Source organism: Haplochromis burtoni, unplaced genomic scaffold, assembly GCF_018398535.1.
Source record: "Haplochromis burtoni strain Fernald_Lab_line unplaced genomic scaffold, NCSU_Asbu1 Contig_28, whole genome shotgun sequence".
NCBI lineage: Eukaryota > Metazoa > Chordata > Actinopteri > Cichliformes > Cichlidae > Haplochromis > Haplochromis burtoni.
In genome coordinates, this window is record NW_024582389.1 from 1380581 (window position 1) to 1393274 (window position 12694).

A 12694-nucleotide genomic window follows, 5' to 3' on the forward strand; every position below is an offset into this window, starting at 1 on the left:
GGCCTGAAGAGGACTATCTACAGAACATGAACACTATTTGCAAGTCATGTCCCTAAGAAATAGGAAAGAATCCGGCAATGACCTGACACAGTGCTTTTGCATCCCATCAGAGATGGTTTCAGTTGATGGGTAGCTATCAAGAAGCTATTATTCAGGAAGGGAAAGAGGAAGAAAAAGCTGAAGAATGACAAATTTGAACATTTTATATTGTTATGGGAATATTGATGGAATTCATGGAATTCTGAACACAAAGTCACTCACAGCAGACCACTATCAGTCAGGGATTGGCCTCCCCAGAATATTAACATTGCTGAGGTTGTGCACGATCATCTTGATAGAGAACAGAACAAAAGAAAGAAACATCCAAAGAAGAACTTTGAATCTCCTTCAACAAGCCTGGAGAACTATTCCTCTAGACTCCTTAAAGAAGTTTCAGGAAAGCTGCCTTAGAGAGTTCAGGTGTTAAAGAATAAAAGCGGTCCAAACAAACATTTCATGTCCTGCTTGTTACAATTGAACTCTGTTTTTCTTTTAAAAGATGCATTCCCATTTGTTTTTGCATCTTTCAGTAAATTGCTGCATCTGTTTTCCTAAAAAAATATATATAAAGACATTTGGGTGCCTTGAGACTTTTGCACTGTACTGCGTCCTTGTATGAAAGACTTAAGTCTTAAAGGCTCGTAAAACCCGCTTACATCACTTTGACTTCCATTTAGATGTTTAGACCACAGCAGTAAGATAGGAGGGGTGGGTGAAGAATTGACAAGAATTCAGGTACATAAAATTAATGAGTCATCACACATCAAACAGCAAACAGACATAAATGAAAGATAGAAAGGGAGTGCAACAGTCAAAATGACACAATTAATGAACATGTGATAAAGCAAATAAAAGGTCTCTGACAAAAGAAAATAAATTGGGCACATTCTTATCTGACTAATGAACAGTCCCTCGTGTCAGTACAGCTCTGGGATCAATCACGACAGACAGTGGAAATAACACTTTTCACAAAGACCGTATTTTGATCAGATAACTTGAATGATAGCTGAGCTTGGACACAGAGCGATATCATCAAAGCAGAGTCAATTAGAAAGGAAGACAAACTGAGGTGACAGAATCATGCCTCAGTTTGTCACAATCATGTAACGCAAAACAATCCAAAGTCAAGCAAAACATCACTGGTGTCAAATTTAATTTGGACCAAACACTAGAAATAGAATAAATGCTCTAAAAGCCAAAAACAATGCTCTTTTGATTTTTTTTTTATCTGACAGGAAAATAAACTGTGAGGAACAGTTAGTTAAAAAGAGAGGCGATGTTGTCTAACTTGACATCACTAATTGGCAGGAGGTGGGTTCAGGAGGCTATCACATATCTCAGGATCGCTCTCTTGAGTCTGATGAGCTGTCACTAACTCAATTTCAATTTTGGGATTAGCATGCACCAAATAATTGTGGTCGTCATAGCTGTGCAATGGTAGATATATGTCTAGATTCAATGATTTAACATATCATTTGTACCAAAAATAGATTCTGCTGTAAGGCTTAAGTGCAAGCATCAGCACAATGTACTTTATTTTAAACAACATGATACTTAAGGGCTGGTCTCATCAGTCGCTCCGACCGTATCAGCATGATATAGATAATTTTAATCTGTTTGACGACTGCTTTTCTTTAAACCAAACTGTGAGTCATTCTTTTTCAGAACCTTTTCTCCTTTGCGTACTCGTGCTTTTGCGGCATCTTTGTGGTGCTTCCCTCGAAGTGATTCTTCCTGTAAGTGAGTGTCACGCGGCATGAAAGAAAACTCACAGCATCGCGCCGTATTAAGGGGGCTGGTGGGTGGGCCATGATGGGGTTGTGCTAAATTTCCATTTTTACTGGGAAACTTCTATCACCATGGATACTGTTAGGTCTTTGAATTTAGAAGCAAATCAGACTTTTTCTATTTTTCCCCCGATCACAGAATTTTCTGTAGATTTTTTCTGAATCTTAAAAAAAAAGGTTACAAAACGACAAAAAAGAGAGTTATGAGGAATAAATGAAGTAATGCTCGGAAAGCTGCAAGAGATTAATCTGACACACGTTGCTTCTGTTTATGGAATGTGGATTTAGTAGAAACATTCACTAGCTTTCCCAAAATTGTGATGTTTGAAAGTACCCTGCAGCTACACATTATATACTAAATCCCTTATTTCACATAAGCATATAACCCAAACATTGTAAAGAACAATGACCACTATGCTTAATCCAGCTTTCAGTCCTAGTGTACAGATAAAGGATTTCTGAGTTTGATCTTCTGGTGATTCTTATGAGGTTGTGACCATTAACAAAGACCCAAACATACACATCAGGGATGTCAAACTCATATTACGTCGTGGGCCACATACAGCCCACTTCATACACGACAGAGAAATGCTGCTCTAGTAAATGCTGCTTTTTATTCTTCTTCTCTAACACATAAATAATTTTCCTGTGATCTACAAAATATATGCTTCCTTCTATTACTTGCATTTTTGTTCCATGCAATAGTGGTTGAGGTCGGTTAGCAATAGTTAATGATTAGTACCTTTAATTCAACGTTACTAGTTACAAAATTTGATCTCTTTAAAAGGGTATTTACTCTGTCTTCTACTAATTTTACCAAAAATGAGGACCTGTTGTTGTACATGTCATTGGTGTAGAAGACCTTTATCTTATTGTACATATACTTTTGAATCTACTGACTTGATCTCATTCCCTATTGATGTGATATCAGGTTGGATATTGGTAGCATGTCCTGCACTATGGAACCAGTCACAGCCTTTTGGATTTTTTACTTGTAGCTTTAGCTGAACTAAAAAAGTAGCCAGTGCTGTTTTGGAGTGTCATTCTCCTCTTCAGTGGGCCACTCTGGAGCTCTGCTTAGCAGCAGGTGCTTCTTCAGATTTTAAGTAGACACTTACTATCACCCACACGCAATTTGCATTTTACTGTGATCTGCTCTCCCTTTTCACCCACAAATTCAAAACAGTCTGAATACTTCCACGCCATAAAGGCAGTCCTTGCTTCTATCTCCCTCACTGAGCTACACGATGGCACAACTGCTGGATTAAAAGAACAGACCTTCTGTCTGCCTGCCTGTGTGTACAGTATGCGTGTGTGCGTGTGTACATGTCAATGCTCTGCCAATCTCTAATGAATGTGTCGTGTGTAAGTAAGAGGCATTGAAGGCTAAACATTTGGAAATGTAAGCAGTACCCATGAGTGGCTAGCTATTGCTATACTTCACGTGTACGTGAAATACAAAATTATTTGGTTCTGCTCCTCTGAGTTTATTTTGCTCAATTTACAGGGTCACCCTGTGGCCTCCTCTTTGCCTATCTCAGCTTGTTCACTCTTGTCTCCAGTCCTTGAGAAGCCCTAGCAAACTGCTGTTGCCAAAGGGGGCTGTGTATGTGAAAACACACATCTCTCCCTAGCAGATGGTAGTTTCGGTGGCCATACTGTCCCACCAGCCAGACTGCCTTCCAGGGCTTGGCCATCTCCACAGCCGGCCCAGCGAGCTACTGGCATCACATCACCCTGCTGACAGGATCCTTTTTATGGATTAGGGATCCGCAACACGTCTTCAAATGCAGGTCAATACCCTGCTTTTCTCTGCCACTTGAGTCTATTCTATAACCGACAAAGACACCAGTTGTGATATATCAGTTGTGACAATGCAAAGACACTCTCACTGCACTCAGTTGTTTCTTTCTTTTTGGGGTGGAGGGAGGGTGGCAAATATGAGGAGGCAGCTTTCAAATGGAGCATTGGTGAATTATGACAGAACTGTCTGTAGATGGTGTTGAAATGGACAGTTGGTCTGGCGCTGTGTTTTTATGTCTTCCAACACAGACACAGTCATCTCTCTGTGCATGTGTTTCCCATCTATTCCCAAAGCAAATATGTTTTCCTTCTGTGTTATGTGAGAGAAACGCGTATTGCTTTCACTTTGACAAGATTCAAAATCAGATATTCATCCTCGATGTCCCGGCAAATCTAGGCATCGACACCTTTTTAAGCTGCTTACAGGCTTTTATGCCAAAGGTATTCATTATTCAGAACTGCTAACGCTGGTGCAACTAATTGCATGCATCTACAGTACACGGGTACACATATTTGAGCATAAATGTGTGCAAAGTCGAGCAACCGCCATCCTTATTTTTGTAACTCTGATTGGAAGCTTGCTGCTGTCATACGCAGAGAAGCAAAAATACAGTCCTTCGCTGGGGGCTCCCTGCTGTTTATGTTTAGACTGTTTAGTGGTGGGAAAACAAAAATGACGTGCCTTGTGAAAACCTCTCTGTCAGCATGTGAATCAACATGAGAATGACCCTTATCAAATTTGCTTTGGAATAAATTCTGGTCAAAAGCTGAATATATTTCCATTCATGAATGCCAGATTGAACGGCTGGATGGTCAGGACTGGCACAGGCGGTCCCGGCTCTTGCACTGTGGCCGTAGAGAGGTTCTATGCGTCTTTGTATTTGTATGTGTGTGAGTATGCCTTTATATGTGCGCATACCTGTTTAAACATAAATTAAAGCCAGAGGTCAGCGTGAAGGTTGGGTGCAGCATTTAGGGATGGGGATGTGTGTGGCTGTGATTTTTGTAAAGCTGCTGATGCATGGGGAATGTGTTGGTGCTAATGTGAAAACACAGAGTGATAAGAGGGAAATGAAAAGGTGTTTAGTTGGCGGAGCAAATATGTGTGTGCATACGTGTGAACGCCTCACGTTTTGAACCGTCCTGTTGGCCGTTATCCTTCCCCCCCCCCGCTTAACCTTGAGATGAGCTGATGAAGTGAGTGGCAGTTTCTAGAGACATCCATCTGGCTCAGAGAGATGAGCTCAGCTCCACATGCTGATATTCTCCACAAGAATGAATGGAGAGCGCAGTACGACGCCTGCTGAGAGATGGACAGACAGGGCTGACTGAAAAATGAGATGGGCTGATGGGTAGACAGGAGGATAATGATTCAGAGTGAGAAGAGAGTGAGACAAGTCTTTCTTCTCCAGCAGACAAAGCCAACGCGATGCACTGGAGAGACAGTGAAGGAAAAAACATGTTCAAACATTTTTTTTTTCCGCAGTGTGGCTCCGTGTATGTATTTCCATGATTAATAACTTTATTTATTTTATATTATACGCATACATATGTGTTCCTTATAGCAAAGATGCCAGTGCTGTGTGCATTGCCGAATAAGAAGGTCCCCTGCGGTGCCGTTGTAATCCCGCCGTGTGTCATGAGGTCTCTGTAGAAGAAGACCTCAACCACGGCTTTTCTCTTTGTGTGATTATCTGCGCTTTTATGTACAGGCCACCTATTATTCCCACAGGCCATTAAAGCTATGGAGAATCAAAAGGGCTCGCTACAGGCAAAAACCCTTCAGTTTACAGCTAAAAAGGGAACACGGGGCACACTGTATCGGTAATGATTCAAAAGAATACAGCATACAACCTCTCAAGAAAATCAGATGCAGGAAACATGCAATGCAAATATAAGTACAAACAGAGGAACCTTTTATCTCTTGATATTACCATGAAGAAAGTTGCTGAAGATTGTTTATGTTTTACTCAGCATTTTGCCATAGTCAAGGTTCAATGACAGGAAGCTCTGATGATGATAAAAAGCAACGGGCTTCCAAGTTCATCTATAATGCATGCAGAACTTGTTTGTGCATATGTTGACTTGCGCAATGCCAGCATTGCTTTCAATAATAAAGCTGGATTTCTTATGCTGGTGCTTGATATTTGTGCGTAAATCTAGTGTATAAGCAGATACGCGAAGCTAGGGCTTCATTACAGTTTAAGACATTTTAAAGGTAACAATGAACTGCTCTTTCAAATACTTATACTGTATATTTATAATATTATTTACAGTTTATTTCCATATGTTCTTGTCCTCTCCCTACAGAGTTGAAAAAACACTTCCCTGACATCATAACTTAACTATGGGAGCTTGATAAAAGTAGTAAACCAGTCTGACTCTCACTTATTAGCTATAGATTGTGGTCCATATCAGCAAGTAAGGTTTTCTAAGTGACAATCAGGATGACAATGCAGGATCAAGTAATTAAAGAACCAGTCACACAGCTTGGAGACCACTGGCAACCGCTGGTCATGAGGGAAAAATTTAATTCCCCAAACAGCTGGCAAGTGGTTACTGGAAGTTGATGGCATTTGCAGGGAAATCAAGTGCTAAAGCCCCACACACACACACACACACACACACACACACACACACACACACACACACACACACACACACACACACACACCCGTGGCAAGTTGATAGGGAAAAATGTATATTACTCCACCTGTTGGCAAAAACCTCTTTGTGGTTGTTTTTCTAGCAGTCATTCACTCTCACAAGCTACTCGCTCCGCGGTACGGAAAGTGCAACATAAACTGGAAACTGAGGCTGGATATTGTTTCAAATAGGGCATGATAAGTTGTGCACTTACCAGAGAACTGGGACTCTGATGTTACCTGCGTTCTTTACACACTGTTGCTCAACAGACATCGCTTTGCCTGTGACTGCTGGTCCCTTGCGGATGTTCCAGGCTCCTGTTGCCTAGGTAAACCTCATATATTTCAATCAGTACTATTCTTCACTCTCATTGGTGGTCGCTTCAGTCACTCACCTGGAAGCTGAGAAAAGTTTATCTTTGGTTCCACCCACTTCCCTTCACTGGCAGTTATTTCGCCCAATTCACTTGAACTTACACAATATCTTTCACTTTCCATGGTGTCTAGTTCCCACATCACTTGCAACGTGTATGCAGTTTTTCTAACCTGTCAGGTCTCTTACTGCATACCACTACATTTTCTTTCATTATATCGCAATTTATCCCACATAAATATCCAAATAATACCACAGTATGTGTCAAACCTTTTTTCTTGTAAGCGCACTATTTGGGGCTTTTCACACAGCTGTACCTTTCAGTGTGAACTCACTTATACTCAAAATAGCAGTGGTCAGTATAAAAGTGCACCGTTTGAGACACAGTATGTGTTATGTGTCTAATTTGTCCATTCATTCTCAGCTAAATACCTGCTTCACGCGATCCACCATGTTTCTGCAAAACAGCCTGAACCATGTAGCTGTATCGTAAAACCTAATCTTCACAGATAAAAGTGATTTGATCAGATATGACTGTATGATACTCCTGACAGTAAAAGCTGGTCAGTGGGCACTGAGTTTAAAAAGGTTTTCTCAAAGTTTACAGAGGTAGGGCTATAGATTTGAAATGCACACGTTTTTTTACAATTTGTCTTTTTACAGGTGCATACATATTTATATATGTATTTATGCACAGACTCCAACTGTATATACACACACAATAGCACTCTTGTAAGATATTAATGATGTTGTGAAAATAGTGTAGCAGTAGTCGGGGGCACAGTTTGCCACCAGAGCAAATGGGAAAGTTCTGTTTCCGAGCAAAGCCCTCATAAAACATTCATGTGACTTTTGCCATGAATTGGTTATCCGGACTGGGGAGGGAAGAGTGACAACGCACCGTCACCCGATAAAGTCTCCCATCTCTGTACTTCTCACCTCACACACTCATCACGGTTCCTTTTAAAATACTTCCAGTTTTAGATTCTCTCCCATGCATAAAGGAGCAGGAGCCATTTTAGTCACTGCAGCTGTCCAGCAAAATTTACTACAACCTTGGAGAAGTAATGCCCACTTATCTCTCTCGTACACAAATGTAGTTGATTTAAAGGAATGCCTACTTGCTATTCAATATTAATGGTCAGATAAAAAGGCAGGAAAGGATTTTTGAATGTGGAGGAGACTTGGAAGGAGTCATTTCTGAAATATGCATGAGTGCACATATGCACTGCTGGCTGTTTTGATGTGCAGTGCTTCTCTATGCAAAAATAAGGGAGGGGTACGTCAACATTAGTAAAAGTAGTGTCAAAACTGGCTCAATAAAGGCAACAAGTAGGGAGTTGATGCAAGAGATTTACTTAAAGAAACTTACTAACATTCATTAAGTCTTTAATAAAGCTTTACCAACACAAGCAACAGGGGACTGAGTCAGCAAGATAAGCAGTTTTAGCTGATGATCTTGGGCCACTCTGTATAAAATCATTGTCCTGCCTCTATCGTGAAAGAATAAAAGTGGTCATAGCAAATATTAACTTTCAACCTTGTTACAATTGTACAAACTCTGTTTTTGCCTTATGTAGGATATTCCAATGTATTTTTCCACATTTCAGTACATGTCTGCACCTATTTCCAATTTTCCCTGTAAAACATATAGCAAAATTAGCTGTGGTTCAAAGCCATGGTTCAAGATGTAAAATTGAAACTATATTTTTATTTTACGGATGGATAGGTGCATAATTTGTGCTTATACTTAGTGTTATGCTTTCATCTGTCTACATCAGTGAACTCCACTGATATGCAGCTCGTACCAGCATGAAGATCTATTTTATGACTTAAAAGCTTGCAGCATTACTGCGGCATTGTTTTTAACACAGTCATTAATGTGTTCATTCTCATACAGTTACACTCTGCTCAGTGCTGTGAGTGCTTTTCTAAGCTGACGTTTTTCATGCTGCATCTAGAACACCTTTAACCGCTTAGTTTTCTTTTTGTTTAATGTATCACTGGAGAAAATAAATGCATTCATGGACAGGCCAGTGAATCATCAGCTAAATTTAACAGATATGAAGTGGATGCAAGTAACTAAAATGTTGTTTTTTTTTGTTTAGTTTTTTTTGGTCCACAGCTCCACATTGCATCAGACACCGCAACAGAGGGCCTTCTCATCCGTGAACGCATGATTCATGTGGTCAGTTGAGTGTATCTGCACTAGAATTATAATGCATATTAATATAAAAAGGTCCAGTGATAGAGGAGACACAGCAGACCAATAATGTTTTTTTTTTCTTCCTTAGAGTATTAATGGGATCTTATATAAATATTGCAGGTACTTTTAGAGCTAATGTACCTGGAGTAGTGACCTTTAATGAGCAAATGTATATTTAATGCTATATTTACTCACTGACATGAGTGTAGTTTAGAAGACGGTGGGGATCGACCCCCTGACAGACGTCTTCATGAAACCCAGCCTCACAGTGAAGTAGAGTCCGACCTGCGACTGTTAAATGCCTCATTTTGTTGCAGTGAAGAAAGGAGAAGAATACATCTGAGCTGTAGGAATGTGAAAAAGACGTTTGCATGTAATCCAAATCTTTATCCACTGTCATCTATGACAACACTGCCACTCACATGGTTATGTGGAAATGTGTGTTTGCAAATTGTGTGTGTGGATAGGATAATACTTAAGATGTGGTAGCCAACTCTGTTCAGGATGTTGCTGGGACACCAAAAGGCTTTTCACACTGTCGGAATGTAAACGCGTCTCTATCTCTGGATGTCTCTGACATGTCTGATGTGTTCCCTTACACATACACTCACGTTTAACTGTGAACTCTATATTTTCTCAATAACCTTATTCTTTGTGTTGAGTTTAAGGAATGCACAAAGGAGTTGTTCAATGTGTTGCCGAGCTGAGTCTAAACAGGAAATGAATCTAGGTTCCTGATAATGCTTTGTATCCATAAAGGTCACAGATATAAGGATGCACACCGTATAATGTCAATTGTCACAGTTTCCATGCCAGCGCTATGGAATTATACTTCACGATTGATAGGCAGTGCCTTGGAGAATAAGGATATATGGGATACAAGAGTGAATGCAAATGCACATTGGTGTTTGGAGAGCGCTGACATGATTGTAATATTTGTATCTGACATGCATCAGAAATAGGATTCTGTGCCTGCCGACACTGATTTCAAACATGAGGAGGAAGATCATGTCAAGGAGGCGTGTGTCACTCGTCTCTCCTTCAGTTTGCAGCTTGGCAGGCGTCACAATGTTTTGCACATTGAATTTCCTGTGTTTAAATCTGACACGCAGGTTTTGTTTTCGTTTTCCCTTTACCAAACTGAATATGATAATGTCACTTGGGAATTGCTAGATGAAAAGATTTCCATGGTGCCGTCAGCTTTTTTGCTGAGGAGATGAATTGAACAGTAGACGCGGGGTTTGAAACCAATACAGCATGCATTATAATGAAATCATCTTCTTTTTTCTCTTCAGAGAAGCTATGCTTTGAAAATGGAGTTTGCAAACCAAATTGGATTAGAAATGGTGGATATTTTGTTAGGTATCTCTCCAATTTCACAGTGTGTGTTTGCTTGTAGTGTGCGTGAACCTGCTTCAGTACCGTAGGATTCTTCCATGTGTAGCTATCAATATTAATGCCGGTTCAAAGCGTTGGGCTTTCAAACAGACACAGGTTTCTGCTTTATCTTTTAAGTTCTCTGTTTGACCCTGCTGCACCATCAAAAGATCAAATTTCAGATGTTGTTTACGTAAACCAGTTGCAGATGTCCTGTCATCGTCAACTCTTACACCTTGGGTTGAAGATGCTTTTACAATTTCACAACCCTGCTCCAGAAATGACACGTCTTGGGGAGCAAATATCATATTTTGCTCAGTTAGTTGCTCAGATCAGGTATTTCAGGCAGCTGTGACTTGATGCAGGCTTTCACTGCCTTTTTGAACAATGTGTGTTTGACTGAACAGGTACACGCACACACACACACACACTTAGCTTTATAGCGCATTCACTTGAGATGCATAACAGTGATTTACAGCTCAAGTGTGGACGTTGAGCAAAGTAAAAGTGCAGGGAAAAAAATTTTAAAAAATCTATAAAATCCTGTCTTTGGGATTAGATCTCAAAAAACACATCAATATAACAACCAAAGCCAAATCCCACTGTGAATATCTCAGGGTTTGTTCCAGCACCATGCTGCAGAATCAACACGTGAAGTGTATAAATATAAATATAAATGGGATTCTTATCAAATTATTTCTTTTTTCAATTGCAGCTTTGAAAAAGGGACGATTCTGGATCACTCCAGATCCCTACCACAACGATGACCACATCCAGATTGGACGGGAAGTAAAGATATCCTGTCAGGTACGGTAACAGAAAACACCGGGAGACTAAGCACACATGGTTATGCGTATAATACTGAGCTAATGTTAGTGAGTGTAATAAAAATAAAGCCTTTTAATGTCACAGGTGGAGGCAACACCTCCAGAGGAGCTGACATTTAGCTGGCTGAAGAATGGCCGTGCCCTGCGGAGCTCAGAGCGTATGGTCATCACCCAGACAGATCCTGACATCTCACCTGGAACCACCAACCTGGACATCATAGACCTGAAATTCACTGATTTCGGCACGTACACCTGTGTGGCTGCTCTGAAGGGAGGAGGCATCCCGGAGATCAGCATCGATGTCAACATCTCATCCACAACTGGTGAGCCTCACACCCCTTTGTGGCATCGACACACCTACACACCTCCCCCCAACAGATTTGACACAAACACATTGATTTCTCACAGCTACGTTAGTCAAACTCCGTTGGCTTCAATTTTTTAACTGTCTCATTAGTCCCATCAGTTTTGTAGATCATTTTAATATATTTATTTCCTGATGGTCAAAAAATAAAGCGCTGTAATGTCACAGCGTTACATAATCCTCCATTGCATTGTTAAACCATATATGCTCACAAGCATGTTACATTTCGTGGGTCAAAACTGGCATGAAAATGAGTATTCAGTATCTGACGAGCATGGACAGCTGATGGATACTTATCTAGCGATTATTAATATCTGCAATAATATGTTAATTCAGCATGGAAAATGTTTGGAATCAGAGCAAGTGTTGTTGGGGCTCAAGTTGGATAGAAATGGTGGCAGTCCAATGAAAGTGGATCAGCAGGCAGTATTACGGCGCTTAGAGAGGAAACGTCAGCTTTACCTATGAGGTTTTTTTGTTACATAGGTGGTTTACCTCTTACCAGCATACAACACCAGCTTATCCTGGACACTTAACCTTCCCCAGAGCTAGTTTGTTTGAGATAAGAGATGAACTCATACAAATTCACTTTCTGCTATCAGGTCCGTTCTCAGGAAAGTAGTATCCCAAATCCTGGACTTCAGTAATAAGAGTGTCTATAGTTTTCCGAGAGTTTTACTAACTTATTTTAATAACAAGTCTTACTGGCCAAAAATGCTTCAAATGCGTAGCTATTTTCAAACAGTGCTTTTGAGGCAACTTTTGTTATGAGTAAATAAACTTCAATACAATACTGCTATATAGAGTTTTTCTTTGGCTGCAATATTTTTCTAATATTTTTGTTTCATCATCTTCTTAAAATATGACACAGTGTGATTGCTGCCAGTAAGCTTGACCTTTCAAGTGACCACTCCCAGCGTAGCTAGATTGGGAAATCTTAAGTTGTCTCATTGAGTTAATTACCATCTTCGTGCGAACACAGAGCTTACTTGCTGATTTTAGGGTAAGTGAAGTGAAATTAAATATTCTGGATATGTTGGACTTGTGTGATATAGTTGCCAAGTTACAAGAAAAAAAAAAGGATTTCTTTTGAAGGGTGCTTTCACCCGAATTCATGTGTTCCCATATATTTTTAATGCTGTCTGGTGAGGCTATTACATATCCGCCACAATGTGATGCCCTGTCACGGTGGAGAGGAATAGAGCATTGCTTATGGTGTTGACAACATGGTGCAATCATCATATTTTTCCTGTCTCAGAGAATGGTTGACAAT

At 40.2% G+C, this 12694-nt stretch overlaps 1 protein-coding gene across 6 annotated transcripts in view; it reads left to right on the top strand.

Moving 5' to 3' along the window:
• Positions 1 to 12694, top strand: part of mdga2a (MAM domain containing glycosylphosphatidylinositol anchor 2a) — a 192348-nt gene that overhangs the window by 111252 nt on the left and 68402 nt on the right. For all 6 annotated transcript variants that reach the window (XM_005917647.3, XM_042219114.1, XM_005917645.3 and 3 more), the window contains 2 exons: positions 10946 to 11037; positions 11143 to 11380. In XM_005917647.3, the coding sequence (XP_005917709.1) occupies positions 10946 to 11037; positions 11143 to 11380 (330 nt within the window). The remainder of the gene's footprint in view (positions 1 to 10945; positions 11038 to 11142; positions 11381 to 12694) is intronic.